Here is a 17,987-nt window from a genome sequence, read left to right as displayed (position 1 = left end):
TCCTTTACCTTTATAATCGTAGTTGAGGTTCAGGTAATTGTTGTCGCGGTTGTTCTGGGAGAACGGAGGACTGTGGAAGGAAACAGAGGTGGTCATCAGTTTGTTTCGGAGTTTGAATCAGACTTAAACCTTTACGATCCTGAAGCTTGTGAGAAAAGTGTACAACAGTCTCAGTTATATTTACACTGCTTTATACATTTACAGCATGTACACACGCGCCAATCGGCTTATCTCATTTATACGACTAAGTAATTAAGGGGTTAAGAGCCTTGCTCAAGGGCCCAACTTTGGGTGATGCTGGGATGTGAACTCATCACCTTCCTATTCAAAATACACCTTAACCGCTTCAGCACTTCTCCTTCCTCTTCACTCAATAAAATCCTCTCTACAGCTCAATAAAAAGTGCAGTGTAAATCCCCCTGCTGGCTCCTGCATCATCATCATCATCATCATCGCCTGCTTCGTTTCGTTTTCTCCGCCCTGACCCGCTGGGGGCGCTGTGTATAAATCTGAAAAACGATTGTTTATTTTAAATGGAACTGTGAAAAAGGTCAGAGCAGAAGGTCAGCGCTTGCAGTGTGGATTGTGCAGCGTTTTGTGTTATTGCCTCCAGGCTCATGACGTCAGTGGCATGTGGGACGAGGCCCCGGATAGCGCGCACACACACACACGCGCGCGCGCACACACGCCCGGAGAGAGGGAAGAAATTTCCATGCACTCGTTTCCTGACATTGTTCGGAAAGCCAGAGGCCAGATAAAGGCTTGTGCAGGTAGCGTGGCTTCTCTCTCTCTCTCTCTCTTTTTTCCTTCTCTCTCTTTCTCTTTTCATCAGTCTGCACTCCGCTATTCGCCGTTGTGCTTTGATTGCAAATAAACCGCGTTTGAACCGCTTCCTGCTACACTTTCTCCATCTCACAGAGTCCGTTTTACTCGCAACACATCCATCACGCGATCGCTCCGGAACTCAGGCGTCTAGATAAGGCTGGCGTTGCCACGGTGACGTTGCCGACTTCCTGTCCGGCTTCTGCGGCATCCTGATTCATTGCCTTCTGCATGGAGCTGATATTCAGTACACACACACATTGTGAAACACACAGGAGGATTCCTCTTACCTGTCCAGAGCTTGGTCCAGGGACTGGCAGCTGCTAGATAAGGAACCATCGGCACTTCCAAAAGGGTCCATGACCTGCAACGTGAGGCACATGCGATGTCGCAATTCAGCTTAACGTTACCTCATGCCCTGTTAGGTCTTATATATAGACACACTATAACAGTTTTCAATACTTAGTGTTCTTTTTTTATCCCTTATACTAATCCAGACCTGGAAACCGCTCAAATTGAATTACAGACTTTGGCTGGAAGAGGCGGGTGTCCCAATACATTTGACCCAGTAGGTTGTTTGAACAGAGGCAGATGTGAGGTGTTGGCGGAGGTGCTTACGTTGGGATCTGGCGTCTCGGGGATGAACTCTCCCTCGCTGTGGATGCTGGTGTAGGAGCCCTGGCGTGCAATCTGCTGCTGCTCCTCGGGAACGCTGCCCGGCGGCGGGGAACTCCTCCCCGTGTGTAGAGAGCCTGGACACAAAGCACAGATACTAAGAGAGGTGGAAAATTCTGTTAAAAAAACAGTAAAGGTTTAAATAGGTGTGTTATAAGCCGTTAGATTAAAGTCACCATATGTCATTTTCCTATATATAATTTTAAAAGTGCAGTATCCAATACTGAAAAAGTATTATACTATAGTAAAGCATTATATTACTCTAACCTACAATAAAACAAACCTGTGAACTTTAAGACAATGCTGTCGTGCAACGGATTAGACTAACGAATTAGTAGCAACAGTCTACGACAAAGGACCAGGACTGCAATTTGCATGAACAGTTCTACACCTAAGCGGCCATCACTGTACACTGCACCTCAACAATGGAGCTTTCATACTGTAATATAGTTTAGGTGAGTGCTTTACCTACTACTACAAACTTTATCCCTCAGAAGTGTTTTATTGGAAATGCAACCTGATCTATTGCAGATACTTCATCTGCTTCTTTATTTCAGAAAATGTAGGTGAATTTATGATATTAACATCAACATTCCAGAGCATTTCAGAATGGATTTCATAGCAAATTCACAGGTTTTCAGATTTTCAACTTCCAAAACTTCTTACATGTAATAGTCAATATTTGATCAAATGTTCTACTTAAACATGCTATGAAAGATGTAGAAAGAATTTTTTGTGCTGCTTTGCAATTGTTTTTTTTTTTTTTGTTATGCATTTTATGTATTTTACAGTAATCCCCAGTTTATAAACGAAAAACCGCGATAAACGGACGCCATTCCAAAAAATGCTATTTTATGTATACAGTACTGTACTGTATTAACATTTGGCTTCATTTTATAATTAATACTTATATTTTTATTATTAAATGTCATTATTTCAACATAAAACTCCATAAAAACAGTTCTTTTTGGTCTATGGTGCTCTCCACGAGAGACCTGGAAAATCAGACAAACTAATCAGTTATGTTGCAAAAGTAATTCCGCAAAAAAACCGGGGCGCCAGATCCGAACCGAGGTAAAGCGGGGGATTACTGTATATTGTTTTTGGAGATCTTCATTACTGGGTTTTTGGTACATATTGTAATTTATTATCAGTCATTTGCCCTTGCATATTTGTTATTTCAATTGAGTTTTTTGAGGATGAGGATGAGGATGAGAATGGGTTCCGTTTTGAGTCTGGTTCCTCTCAGGATTTCTTCCTTATGCAATCTCAAGGAGTTTTTCCTCACCACAGTCGCCAATGGATCACTCATTAGGGATAAACTTATAAGAAAAAAACGTATATAAGGAAATAGGAATGAATTTAATTGATTTTTTTATTCAGACAGGACTCGTTCCTTTAAAAGAAGTAGGGCGAAAAGAAAAGGCTACTCAAACCAAAAAAAATCACATACTAAAGGGTCCTTATTTTCTCTCAGTCATTTCTTTAGGATAGACACAAGGAGAGAAAAAGAATTTTTTTTTTTTTTTTTTTATAAATTGCTGAGGTGTAAAAGCAATTGAACGTTTGCTAAAGGAGTGTTTAAAGGATTGATTTAATCTCCATCCCTCTTTCCCTCCCTCTCTTGTTCTCTCTCTCAGCTCAGCCCTGTCTGTCCATCGCCTGCTTGTAACCCTATTCTTATTGCTCTCACTACGCTGTGGTATTTCCTGTCGCTCTTTAAACACACACATGGACACTAATAATCCACCGCTGACTCGTCCGTTCACATTCCAGGGCGAAGTACATCATTGGGTTAAACACGTTCAGTATGGAAATGTGTGTACTGAATGCTGTTGTATGCTGTGGCGCTGCTCTGTGGCTGCCCCAGGGAGTTTCTCTCACTGTGTTTTTGGCGTTTCACGTTGGTGTAAATTTGAACCGAGACCGGTTTTGTGTATACGTAATGCTTCCGAGGCTCAGAGTAGGTCACTGGGGAAAATGATAACCATAGAAGGTAAACTTTTAGGGGTAAAGTTACAGAGCATAAAAAGTATATACAAACAAAAAAGTGCTGAGCAGAAACATTGCCACTGATGTTAATAGAAACCAAAGATATTACACCAGTTATATTAAGTTAATACAATTAGAACTATATTGTTAATGCATCATTGTCTTTATATTTTAATCTATTTTTAAATCCATCAAAAAGATTTATGCATCAGAACAAACATATTTTGCAGTTAAAAATCAATATTAGGTTATTAAGTTGTTCATAGTCTTTTATTTTGATAGATTTGCAGTTCCATGCATTTTACTTTTACTATCAGGTGGATTATTATACATTCACATGAACATCATCTTTAAATCGAATTTAATTTAACTTAATTTTACTATCGGATAGACTAATATACATTTACATAAACATCAGATTTAAATCAAATTTAATTTTACTTAATTTTACTATTGGATGGACTAATATACATTTACATAAACATCAGCTTTAATTTGAATAAAACTTAAATGTAATAATTATAATATTTTTTAATAAAAAAAATCTTAATATAGTTTTACTCATGTTTATTTTTTTCTGATTCAACATTAATCACAATATTTGTGATTTATCTGTAGTACTGCCGCAGACCGTAGAGAGTAAGGCTAATGATAAGAGACATCCTTTATCTTACACTATCGAATTGTTACCATCTGGCTGACAGTTCCGAGATTCTTATTGGTAACTGCTAGTCAGTTAGACTGGTTATTTTAAAATACATTTATCAGCATTAAATTATTAATAATTATTTACACATGCCAACTGTGAATTGTTAAATCTGTGTGAGTCTGCTGTAAATGTACTTTCAGTACAGGCATAAATAAACTGAACAGAACTGGATTATATTAGGTATTGCATGATTAGATTTCTTTCCAATCTAAGACCATATAAGAGAGACAATGCTTACAAAGGGTATGAGAAGAATATCAGCACCACCCTAAATAAAAACTCAAATCCACTGATGAAAATACAGCACATGTGTAGGTAACGGGATCTGCATATTGTAATACATTTATTTTAAAAGTCATGTCTGAATCAAATGCCAAATGTTAAAATCTGTCATCTGCAATACTTCATTTCATGAGTGAAGTTGTTATTCCAGTGCACCAGGAAACACACACACACACACACACACACACACACACACACACACACACACACACACGCCTGATTTACGCTGGAGTTGTAGTAGGTCCTGACAGTGTCCTGTACATTACGGATTAGTCAAATACGACTGGATCTGCCGTCACGGATCCGCCTTTGTTTGCGTTCGTGTTGCGTCAAAGCTGCACACAGGCGCTGATAACTTCAGAACAGAGTGAAAGACAAATCAGAACTCAATCTCTCCTACTCCAGAGCTTTGGGAGTGATAAACCTGTTGAGTGATGGTGAATAAACCTGTGTGTGTGTGTGTGTGTGTGTGTGTGTGTGTGTGTGTGTTTGTATGTGTGTGTGTGTGTGTTACCTGTGGAATGTTTGCGAACTCGTTCGGATCCTTTGAGCAAAGAACCCTTCAGGTCTCCCAAAGACCGAGACGACCTCATCTCACTGTGCTTATCTCTGCTGTTCACCTGCAGAAACTAGAGAGAGAGAGAACCAGACAGATAAACAGAAACATGGAGAGAGAGAGAGAGAGAGAGAGAGAGAGAAAGAAAGAGAAGGAAAAAGGACAGGCAAACACAGAGAGATACAGAGAGAGAAAATGAGAGAGACAGACAAAAACAGAGGGACACAGACAGACAGAGAGAAATAAGAGAAATCGAGAGAGACAGAGAGAGAGAGAAAAAAGACATACACACTGGTGAACTGGTGCAAACACAACCCTACTTATTTAAATCCTGTCTCCGTCCTAGGTTCTATCTAGCTCGGGGAGTGGAGCTCAGTAATTAAGGCTTTGGGTTACTGATCAGAAGGCCAGAGGTTCAAGCCCCGGTATCGGCAAGCTGCCACTTTCGGGCCCTTGAGCAAGGCCCTTAACCCTCTGTGCTCCAGGGGCGCCATATCATGGGATATGCAAAGAAAAGAATTTCACTGACAAATAAAGACTATTCATCAAATGTATTGTCTGTACGTGTCTCCCCACTCACATGGTTATTAGTGGGAGTTTTCAGCACGACTCTCAGCACACCCTTTGTTCCTGAACTGGAGCTCAAACTCGACACGGCTCGGTCCAAATCCTCCTGACACTTTACAGCTACGAGTGTCTGTGAACACACACACATTCAAATCGTTCAATATGTTTACACATCCTCTAATGCATTCATCAATATTTATTCGATCATTCAGCTTGCTTTATGAGGTTGCTAGTTCATTATGATAACCCACAAGCTAGCATGAAAAAAACAAACAAACATAAAACTAGCTTAAACAGTTTTCCCACAAATTATTGACAATAAAATGGCTTTATTTTCCCACCCTTGCTGAAACAAAGTTCAAATGAACACGCCTCGCGTGGGTTATTTAGCATCAGTGTTTAGCCTAAATGAGTCAGCATAAACACTAGCTCAATAACATGCTAATCTATCCATTTCTAAACCTAGTTAGAGCCAAATTAGTCAGTGCTTATGTATTATTCATAGAACATTTCTTGTTTAAAACCATTACATCCTGTCAGAAAATTCTCTCTCTAACATGTCAGAGGCATATTAGAGACGTGCGTAGCTGAAGAGTTAGCGAAATTCAATGTTAAAGAGAGTAAATGTGTTTGCGTTAGCACGTTCGAATTCCTAACTTTTCCGTAGGTTTAGCTGCTTCGGTGTTGCAGATTAGGTGACGGTTTAGGTGAGCAAGAATGAAAAGTTGTTCCGTGTCTTTTTAGATTCCCTGAGATGGTATTTTTTTTTACCTCTCTGTCAGTGCAGTAAAGGTCCAAGTGCTGACCAAAGGCCTCTGTGACTTTCTGCAGAAGCTCCCTGAACTTCAGAGGTCTCTGAAAAGGAATGATCCTGCAGGAGACCAAAAAAAAAGGGTCAAATATCAAACCGTGGTGTGCTGTTCCTCAAAATGAAGCGTATTGATATATAGTAGATATACTAGATGGTTTGTGGACACATGCTGCAACAGGTTTGGGTCTCCTAGTTAAGGGAAAATTTGTCCAAAGGTGCTTCCAAATTTGTTTGGAGAAGAAACACAAATAGATGGAAAGATATATGAACTAGAAGACCCAAACCTGTTTCACCCCCCCCTGTGCACAAACCCAGCGTCATGAAGATCTGATCTCATCCTATTAAATACCTTTGAGATAAATTGGAACGCTGACTGAACCGCAGGACTGCTCACATCAGCCTGACTTTACAAACACCTTGTGGCACAAATCTCCACAAAATCTAGTGGAACATCTTCCCAGAAGAGTGGAGTTTTTATTATAAGAGCAAACAGGGACTGCATGTGGAATGGGATGTTCAAATGCGTATAAGAATCTTATGCTCAGGCGTACTTTTGTCCACCAATAGTGTACGTATGTGATAAAAAAAAAAGCGCTCGCTCAGCAAGTTCAGGTTCTGAGCTAGTAACCCAAATGGCGTGATTTCAAATCCCAGTCCTGCCAGCGAGGCCCTTGACCTCCAACCACACATCTCTATTCTTACCCTGGATTCTGCCTCACTTGTTTGCTACTTCGGATCAAAAGCTTCAGCCTGAACATCGAGGTAAAACGATTGTGTGTGCATTTGGCACTGGCGTCTGGAACGGAGCTCTGTTTCAACACCAGCGTTCCTCACATCAGAGCTTGAAACACAAAAACAGATACGGCTTCCTGACAGGAAAGAGTGTTTTTCTTTCTTAAAAAAACAAAAAAACAACAGCACTGGCAGCAGCCTGTTTCCTGTGCACTTCTAAAGTTCATCTCTGCTTATCCCACAATCCCCTTCTGCTATCTGCTGCTTTTAAATAACCCCTGATTCTTTCGGCATGGGAAGTTCCTCAAAAAAAAAAAAAGAAAAAAAAAAAAAAACAGGCCGCCAAATCAGCCCCTGTTTACTGATCGCATCTCAGCTACATCAAATGCACCGTAATCTCCAGCATAATGGCAGGGTTCAGGGAGAGAGGAATTCTGGGAAAGTGGTGTGCCGTCAGGTTACGTTTTACGAATATTCGATCCGTTGCTCTGCTCCTCTCGCGTCTTAAAAATGAGTTTGAGACGAATCCAAAGGGTCTTTTTATGGTCTAGAAGAAGATAGAGGAAGACGTCGTGGTTGGAAACAGAGCACAGGGGAAAATATGGCTCGGGGAGAAAGAGGAGAGGATGTACGGAACGAGATGGCTTTCCTTCCTCGATGCGCTTAGATAAGCAGTGGTTGGCACGGAGAGCGGCGCGCGCCTCCTTCCTGTCCCACCGCTTCAGCTGCTTACGGAGGAAAGACAAACCTCGAGCGACTCCAATTAGGGCACATTCGGCTTCTCGAGTTGACACCGGCACAGTCGGCTGATGAAGCTCGGATTGGGTGGGGGGAGCGGGGGGTGGGGGTGGTCGATTGCCAGGGCAACGTCTAACACACTGGAACTTTCCAGAACATGAAGCAAAGCTGCTACAGCACCATGATTGAAAAGAGTGAAGTACCCAGAAATAGCAAAATGCTTCTAAGAAGAGTTTGTCTTAGTTTTTTTTGGTTCTTATATTCTTTCCTTTACACTATATATGCCTTTAATAGTAATAGAACAAAGAGACGAGGTTGATTTTTATTTTTATTAGAAAACGGCTCCTGGAAAGAAACGCTATTCTTTCCTCCAACGCACGTGTGGCGCTTCTTCGAACGAGCTGTTGCGCAATCTGACCTTCCGAATTGCTACCGTACAATATTTTTGTCCTTTTAAGGTCATCTGGGGAATCGTTTCCTCACTGCCGATTAAACAATGAGACGTATTTTTCGAGTGTTAATAATTCTGGATTGGACTGTATCATCATCCTGGTAAATTCCAAGTTTCCGATCTCAAAAACTTGAGGAAGCAAAGTCTAATTGCACCGAAATTAAAATCCAAGTGAAGAATTTTAGGGTGAGATCAAAATTCGTCTTCAAGCTCCATTGCAAAACAAATTATCAAAGCACTTTGCTGGACAAAAGTATAGGGACTTTTCCAGACATATCTGGTTGTTCCTCAAACTGTTACCACAAACTCAGAGGCACACAATTGCACAGGATCTTTGTATGTGGTAACATGAGGTTTGTTTTTTTGCTTGAACTACGAGATCCAAATGTGTTCCAGCATTCAGTAAGCCAGCTCCATAAAAAAACATGTTTTCCATGGGTTGGAGTGGTACATCTTCCTTCTATAAAGCATTGACCTCAACCCTTTAAGAAGAACTGAAAGCAGACTGCACCCTCACCTCACTTACATCACCTCTTCCTCAAACACTTCAACTAGCACTTACAGTTGAATATTGCCAAAAGTATTGGGACACCTGCCCTTTCCTGCTATATGTGATTCTTTTCCAAACTGTTACCACAAGTCTGGAGGCTACAGGACTTTAGATGCGCTATAATAAAAATTTGCATTCATTTGAACTTGGAAACCCCTTTCCAGCACAAAGTGATCTCCTTGAAGATATGCTTTGCAGAGGAAGATCTTGAATGGCCTGCTATAGAGCTCTGATCTCATCCCTACTGAACACCTTTGGGATGAATGTGAACGCTGACTGCACCCCAGGTCTCCTCACCTACATCAGTACCTGCTTTTCGTAATCCCCTTGTGGCCGATATATATATATATATATATATACACACACATATATAATGCGTGCTACAATTCCTCTCAACAGAGTTTACGCAGAAGGTATCTTAAGTCTGTAATCTAGTGAACCAGAACCAGAATCGGAAATAGATTCTTCACCAAGTATGTTTACACAATTTGGTCCGATGTTGATTTATTCAGTTGATTTATTTATTATAGAGACTCAAAGCACTTTTGTACTTCACTCTGGATAAGGGCGTCCGCTGAATGCCATAAATCTAAATGTGACCCCGACTTCACTAATACCCTCGTGTCTGAATGAGTCTCACGCAAACAAACCCAATTTTATGCTCAAGTGTCCACAAACTTTTGTCCTCATAGTGCATTCTTATGAATACATCAGGATCTAAATGTTGAAGTTAACTTCAGTAGGGTTTCACAGGTTAAGATTCAGTCCTGTTCTGTCAGTATCAGGGTTTGGTGAAAAAACACTGCATTATGGGGCCAATAATCGTGGACAGCACCATCCATTGAGCGCATTCTATATCTGTGCCTTAGTCGCTTTTATTTTCAATGGTCTTTCCATCAAACGGACATCGATGTCGGCGGAGGGAAAAAAACGTTTTCTTCCAATTACTGAAGTGGGAGCTGAGCTCTCTGGGAAACGTCGTTGTTCAAGCACTTGTGTGATCCGACGTCCAATTTTTCCAGAACTGAGATTTTTTTTTCCGCCCAAATGTCGCTTTGATGTGATGTGGCTTTTATTTAAAAATGATCCCTGAGGGAAATTTTTGTACTTTTGTGTAGTTCCTGTGTTTGCTGCTCGTTTCAGGAGAAAATGAGACAGCCTGTGTGTGTGGGCGAGCGGCTCAACTACAGCCCTCGGAGAATTAATGTGTCACTGGGCTCAAATACTGGCACCTTCTCCCCATAAACTGGCCTGGTTTGGTGAAAACACAGAGCGAAAAACAAACAACCCCCCGCACCCCCCAGAACGTCAAAGCGCACGATCTAGGAACTTTTTTTTTTTTTTTGGCAGAACATCGTTTTTTTTTTTCTCCTCATATTTTTCCTCTCTCCTGTAGTCCGGAAAAGTCAGTGCCCACTTGGTGAGGATGTGTGGAAAGAAACGAACGGGATCTGACTCACCGTTTCTCTCGCTCGTGCTCCAGCTTGACGCGCAAATCCTGAAAGCGACAGAAAACAAAAAGGCAGGACAGAATGAGCGAAAGAATGAAACAATCGTCAATAAACATGGTGAGAAAAAAAGTCAGTCAACGTTTGCTGGACGTTTTTTGGGCCTAAAATATAATTTCTTTTGCAAATGCGTTGAAAATGCGGATTTTTTTCAGCTGCTACACTTCTGATGGGTTTCCTTTCTTTCCTACAAACTGATCGGTAATTGGTGTGCCATTGAAGTTTTCCTCACATGACGCTGAATAATGGTGTTTTCACGGCCAGGTCTTGATCAAGAGCTGCTCAAGCAGTTCATTAGCTCACCAGGATGACATGTTCCTGATTAGATGAATGTGTTTTTTTTTTCTGTTCTTTCTGCCATGTTTATTATTTACCTCTTGACAAAGGAAGTAGATTCTGAGGTAATGTGACATGCAAAAGAATGAGGAAAGGATGCCATAGAAGGAAGTTATTATGTTATTCATGCTATTCATATTTTTCACACCTACCCACAGAGCACACACACACACACACACACACACACACACACACAGTACACTTTTCCAATTAAGGCAGCTAAAAGGTTTTTTCTTCCTAAACGGGCCACTTTCAGCTTCTCCTCAATGTGAGACGGAGTCAAAAAGTATTGGGACAACCGACATTTCACACTGTATGTGCTTCTTCCCCAAACTGTTACCACAGAGATGGAGGCTTATAATTGTATAAGATTGTTTGGATGCGATAGAATGACATTGTACAAACCTGTTCCAGGCATATACACGTACTATAAAATAAAAAACGAACATATTTAACTCAAATTAGAATATTCCAGCGGTACGCAAACATGGAGGCGAACGTGTGTGTATGTGTGTGTGTTTCACGCACTGTTTCATCGTTGCTATTTTATGCTGCGCAATATCCCCGAACCAAAGGCTGCGAGATAAATGGCTTGCAAAAATACAGTACACACATATACACACACCCACTATATGCACTATATGAACTAAAGTTTGTGGCACCTGAGGATTAAGCTGTATGTATGTGCTTCTTTAACATCACATTCCACATTTAGTCCCGACTTGCTCTTATCATAAGCGCGCTAAAGCCCAAACGGATGTTTTTCAAAAACCCATGTTAATTAGTTGGCCTTATCCGAGGCAGATACCTTTCTAAAATACACACCAAGAGTCTGCTAACTGGCTAAATTGGTCATGCATTAGTGTTTCGATAAGTATCTTTCAAACTACATGAAACGTAAAAACAGTATTTGGTATGTTCCAGTTAGAGGATGTCATGGTTCTTCCACTATACTGTATTTTAGAGGCAGATGCTGCTAATAAAGTGTGGGTAATGTTTGTGCAGGAGTTCATCACAGGTACCTGTCTGTAGCTCAAGGTCCTGCTTTTGGGTTTGTGGCTGGCGCTGCTGTTGAGCTGGTAACAGCAGCGCAGGGCTGCCAGGTCCTTCATGATAGAGTTGAGAGCCTCCTCATCATCTGTAACACATACACACACACAAACAGAGTGTTAGCACCACATAAACCATCCTCTGTGTGCACTGCTCTGACCTACAAAGTGATTCTGCTGGAGAACACACTCAGTCCTTCTGGCTCTGCACACACACACACACACACACACACACACACACACACACACACACACACATATATATATATATATATATATATATACATATATATATGGGATGCAGCTATTGATTATTTTAGTAATCGAGTATATGAACGATTGTTCCATCGATTAATCGGATCAGAAGTTCTGTTTCTTCATTAAAGAACACTAAATATACAAGATAACATAAGCTGGGTCTCTTGTATAAATGTTTAAGTAATTTGTTTCCTTTTTTGAAAAAAAATTTAATTTGTATTGCTGAAAATGCACACATCAATTTAAAATCAATTTAAAATTACTTAAAGAAAAAAAAAAGGTAAACACACTGTGCGGTGGTTCCTTTATGTTTTAGTTTGAAATGACCCTAAACTTTGGAAACTTTCTGGTTCCTCCATTTTTCTGCAGAGTTTAGCTGGTGGTGCGTCAGTATGAATGGTCCGTGGGGAAACACAGTAGTAGTTAAATGGACTATACGATTTTTAGTAATTTTTACGATTTCAAGCATCTTTATAAATGATGCTTATTCTGATCCTAAAATATGTAATATATATATATATATATATATATATATATATATATATATATATATATATATATATATATATATATACTTATTACATATTTTAGGATCAGAATAAGCATCATTTATAAAGATCTAAAAACATAAATATAAATAAATGAATCTAAAACATTAAACATGGAGAGAAAAAAAGTTCATTCAACCTGTGGCCGGTTTTCTTAATCATGACTCACAAAAACCCCCAGAATGAGCAAAAGTATTGGGACAAATGACTTTCCCTGCTGTTTGTGGTTCTTTACCAAAATGTTACCATAAAAGTTGAGACCCAAACCTGTTCCAGCATGACAATGCATCTGTGCACAAAGCCAGCTCTGTGAAGATATGCTTTACATGGGTTGGAGTGAAAGATCTCAAACCTATTGAACATGATGAATTTTTCACTCTGACTGCACCTCAGGCCTCTTCACCTCACCTACATCAGTACCTGATTCAACAATGTCCTTGTAAATCTCCAAAAGCATACTCCAAAATATTAGTGGAACATCTTCCTAGAAAAGTGGAGGTTACTATAACAGAAAATGGGGACTAAATGTTCAAGTGTCCCCAAACCTTTTTCTGTATATCACATGTATATGTCTGAATCTGAACCGTTGTTATTTTTGGCCTTAAATGAATATCTGTGATCATGATTGTTTACGGTGGTGACACCAGCATGTCCCCACATTTTCTTCCCAGCAGAAAAAATGTAAACAGATTGTTTAAAAAAAAGTTTAAAAGTAGACACAGTGCTGTATGATGTACAGCTGGAACATACCTACACAACAGGAACAGACCGGATTTTCCACTTCAGATTCGATCAGAGGATTTTCTACAACAAAGCGTCTGTTTCCATAACAGAGGCAGCAGCCTTTGTCCTATGAGATCATGATATTTAATATCATTTGTGTCCAATGTCCAATCTTGTGTCCAAACACACAGGAGCTACAGACTTAAATATGAAGTACACTATATAAAAACTACCTGGTAGAAAATGATGTAGTGCCAAAAAACAGGAAATAATACATGAACTCGAATCTGAAATCGGGCAAAGATTCGGACTCGATTCAGTATTAAAAAATTTTCTATTTCTGACTACCTGTAATAGAATTTATAGAATTCGATTAAATAAGTTTATAAATAAGGTGCTTTTCATTTGTCACATGTACTTTAATAGCACAGTGAAACTCTTGTGGCATATCCCAATGATTCTAGGAAGCTGAGATCCAACATGATAAAGTGACCCTAAGGGTTAAAAGCACTGCTCAAGAGCCCGAGAGGTGCAGCTTGGTGTTACTGGGACTTGAACCCCTGACCTCTGTTCAGGAACCCAGAGCCTTAACCACTGAGCTACCACTTTATTCCCACAGACTTTAAAAAAGAGGCCGCTTCAGTGAGTCGAATGAGGCAAAAAGGGCATGCTTTTGTTTTTGATTTTTTTTACCCAGCAGGAGCTGAGAAGAAGCTCTGACACCTCCATAAAACAATTACAAGTCTGAGGAAAAAATAAACGACCAATCGCAGAGCCGAAGACGCTTCTCTGCTTGACTTTTCACACGGCGTGTCTCGAATGCATAACACGTTCCCGGTGGTCTGGGAAGCGCGTGTTCGCCGAGATCTTGTTAAGCTCCATCTAGCGAAAGGAGAGCAATCATGCAAATAACCACAGCATGAATTAACATATCAAGTGCGCTTAATGGAGGCAATTAGGTGTGTGTGTGTGTGTGTGTGTGTGTGTGTGTGTGTGTGTAGAAGTAGTTACAAACTGAGTGCAAAGTCAGCTAGACTTCAGATTCAGGCAGGAGTCCTTATTCGTGATCGGTTTCTAGCTTGACGTATTTAAAGCAGCATCCGTGAAACGGATAACGTTCTCATTATGGCTCTGATGGAGCTTTGTGTTGATTTTAAGAATCGTGGTTGGTGTCCAATATCCAATCACACCTCCACACACAAAAGTCCCAAAGGTGTTCAATAGAGTCGAGGTCAGAGCTTTATAGGAGGCCACTTGAGATCTTCCCGTCTATTTAGTCTCCATTTGCTTTTATAAACAGCTCCACTCTTCTGGGAAGATGTTCCACTAGATTTATGGAGATTTTTGTGAGATTCGCTCAGCCACAATGGTGTTGGTGGAGGTGAGGTGAGAAGGCCTGGGGGTGCGGTCAGTGTTTACATTCATCTCAATAGGTTTGTAGAGCTCTATAGCAGGAGATCTTCCACTCCAACCCATTTAAAGCTTCGCATCTTTTCATGCTGGAACAGGTTTGGGTTTCCAAGTTCAAGTGAAAGAAAAATTTCATGCTACAGCATCAAATGTGTGGCCAAAAAAACAAACAAAAAAAACATTCAGCTGGAAAAAATAATGTCCCAATATTTTTTCCATCAACAAGTGTAAAGTGACTTCCTCCCACCATTATTAGTCTTTTATAGCGGTAAAAAAACAAACGCGATGTGCTTGTGGACTGTTTGTGCACTGTTAATCACGGTCTGATCGGCAAAACCCAATCCCGCTCTGACCGAAGAGTTCCAAGTGACTCATGACAGCTCAAATGATCGATCCTGACTCGTTTTAGGTGCTGAATGTGACAGAAAAAACTCCCAGCATGCACAAGCAGACATCCTGCATCCTCCCAGTGAGCTATGATGATGGAACCAAGTTTCATTACGGCTGATTTATTCACTTATTTACTATTGATTTTGTTCAACTCAGCCAAATTGTATGCACCTGAAAAGACTAAAACTGTCAAAATACCGAAGTTCTAAATGATCTACGATGCTTATGGTCTGAGACAAATTTAGAAAATCCTAAAACATTCCTATAATCCTCGGCAAGAAGAGAAACATATCGAACTATGGAGTGAAACTTCCCACTTCCTGCATCGGCAAAGTTTTTTTTAACGTCAGTCTATCTAGATGGATTATTTGACGTTCGTGCCAGCACATGGAGGGTGGAGCCTAAGGGATGAGACTAATCAATGCAGACTGTTTCAGTCTGGCGACGCCAATAAAGACGAGAGAGACGCCAACCTCTGGGAGAGAGACACCAAGCAGGTGACTGAGTAACACGTGCCGGCCGGCGAGTGCACTCGGACGGTCGCCAGGAAAAGGCGTCCCGATCCGCGAGTGTGTGCCTGAGCCCCGGAGCGAGTACTGGAAAGGAAAGTGCCGGGGTGAAAACTAAAGAAAATAAAGAAAGCTCTGCTTGGTGAACTTTTACTGTCTCTCTTTTTTCCAGTGAGTTTGTTACAGCGTTTTTTTATGTCCAGCTTCAAGAATTTCTTTCAAATGCAGAAATCCTGACAGTTACACATATCAAGGGAGTGAATAAAATGAAGGATTGAAGGAAGGAATTAAAAAATAAGTAGAACAATTAATTAGTACATATCTTTAGAAAATAACATTTAATTTAAAACACACACACACACACACACACACACACACACACACACACACACACACTCTTATATACACATCTGTATGACCCAAATAGGGTCTAATAAATGTAAACTATTTAATTAAATGTTTCCATTTATTTAATATTATTTAATCAATTCAATTTGTGCAGATTTAATTGATTATTTAATGTAATCAATACAATAAAAAGTGTATTGCATTAATTTGATTTATGCCAACTTTTGACGTTCACAAACGTTAATAATAATAAACTGCGTTGATAAAATAATGACAAGCAATTTTATGTTTTGTATTTTCTGTACCGAAATTGATTGTTTTGGGGTTTGGGCAAACAGGCTGCTGTGTGTGTGTGTGTGTGTGTGTGTGTGTGTGTGCACTGTGTGTTCTTGTTTTGTTAGTTAGCAGTGTGCTCTCTAAGGCACTGATGTAATCCTCATTGGCAGTTAATGTCTCTAGTGAGGTTTGTGTTGGAGGTCTGTGTGTGCATTTGTGTGTGTGTGTGTGTGTGTGTGTGTGTGTGTGTGTGTGTGTGTGTGTGTGTGCATGTGTGTGTTCATGCATGCGTGTGCGATGTCATTGATGGATTTACTGGCGGCGATGGTCATTCAGCTGTACTATTTGTTTGGTATCCTTGACTGCCGAGTGATAGAGTGACCATCTGTACAGAAAGAGGGAGGACGGAGAGAAAGAGGAAGAGAAAAAAAAGAGAGAGAAAGTCCATGGAAAAGAGATAGCAGGGGAGGGAAAGACTTTTATGGAGGGAATAATACTCTTTCTTCTGGTCTTTCTTTTTAACACCTTGGCAGTGTTGAATTAAAAATTAATTGTTTTTAGCGTTCTATTCTGAAGTCCTGTACAGGGTTCTACACATTTCTCTACACACCTACACAACATTCCATACTTTTCAAATATGCAGATTTCCAAAAAAACTCTTAAGACCATCTGAAATAATGATTTTAAATTTGACGTATGTCAGAATCAGTATCTCTGATGTTTTCCCATGTGTGTAATCGCACAGTAGGGGGCGCTGTACTGTCACAGCAACTGCTGCCTCACAACGTAACAACCAATCGCAGCTGTGCAGATCCGCTAGATCGCTTTAGTTTGAAAATTTATATTTTTCTCTCTGAAAAGTTTGAAAACACCTTCCAAAACGTCTAAATGAGAATAAACCGTTTTCAAGTCGCAGTTGAGGCTTTCAAAAACGGTGCCGCTTTTTTCAATCATTGCTGCGATGTTTTAAAGAGCCGGAGTTCAGTATCTTTGACGGGTTCGTCCTTTGTTTCTGCCCGTCCTGGATATATGGAGGTGTTTATAAGACCATGCTCCTCAACCTGACAGCACAGGCTTTTCAATCCAGGGATGCACCTCCGATTACAACAGAGCCACGCCCATTGATAACTAGGACATTTACAGCCATGTTTTCTGATAAGAACCAATGTAGCTCAAAAAGCTATCACATCGGGAACTAGTTTGTGATGAGAACACACAGACACACACACACACATCATGCAATGTTTAGTGAATTGGATTTGGGTTGCATAGCATTTTTAAAATTAGATTTCTGTGTAGATTTCAAATGAAGATGACACATACGTCCACTGATTCAATGATGTCACTCTACCAAACAAAGTGTGTGATTGGTCATTACAAATACGGTGTTTCCAAACCCATTGCCTTTCGTGTCTACCAAATATCTATTTCTGTCCAAAAATTTCCACAGTAATGAAGCGCCTGCATGCAAGGGCCAGAACAATACCGCAAAGCTTGTCGAGAAAAACGTTTTACTGTGATACTTTTGCAGGTCATTCAAAGTCAAAGAGCACAGCCGGAATGTTTCAGAGTGCTTTCTCTGGATTGCATCATCTTGCTCTCACTTACTCTGTAGGTGTGTGAATGTGTGTATGAATGTGTGTGTGTGTGTGTGTGTGTGTGGGTGTTTTGTTCAGGTCGAGTGGCTTGAAGGAAGCTGTGTGCACTGAATGGAGAGACACTAATGGGGATTTCCCTGGAATGACAT

General features: G+C 40.3%; 1 protein-coding gene across 2 annotated transcripts in view; it reads right to left on the bottom strand.

Moving 5' to 3' along the window:
- map3k22 (mitogen-activated protein kinase kinase kinase 22) overlaps nucleotides 1-17,987 on the bottom strand; it is a 51,862-nt gene that overhangs the window by 18,324 nt on the left and 15,551 nt on the right. For both annotated transcript variants that reach the window (XM_046834078.1, XM_046834079.1), the window contains exons 4-11: nucleotides 11,752-11,867; nucleotides 10,346-10,383; nucleotides 6,375-6,474; nucleotides 5,617-5,733; nucleotides 4,995-5,109; nucleotides 1,441-1,574; nucleotides 1,113-1,186; nucleotides 9-70 (exon numbers count right to left, since the gene is read on the bottom strand). In XM_046834078.1, the coding sequence (XP_046690034.1) occupies nucleotides 9-70; nucleotides 1,113-1,186; nucleotides 1,441-1,574; nucleotides 4,995-5,109; nucleotides 5,617-5,733; nucleotides 6,375-6,474; nucleotides 10,346-10,383; nucleotides 11,752-11,867 (756 nt within the window). The remainder of the gene's footprint in view (nucleotides 1-8; nucleotides 71-1,112; nucleotides 1,187-1,440; nucleotides 1,575-4,994; nucleotides 5,110-5,616; nucleotides 5,734-6,374; nucleotides 6,475-10,345; nucleotides 10,384-11,751; nucleotides 11,868-17,987) is intronic.

The sequence above is a fragment of the Silurus meridionalis genome, chromosome 21 (assembly GCF_014805685.1).
Source record: "Silurus meridionalis isolate SWU-2019-XX chromosome 21, ASM1480568v1, whole genome shotgun sequence".
NCBI classification, from domain to species: domain Eukaryota; kingdom Metazoa; phylum Chordata; class Actinopteri; order Siluriformes; family Siluridae; genus Silurus; species Silurus meridionalis.
The sequence above is the reverse complement of the archived record's forward strand: the minus strand, read 5'-3'. Positions and strand labels throughout refer to the sequence as shown.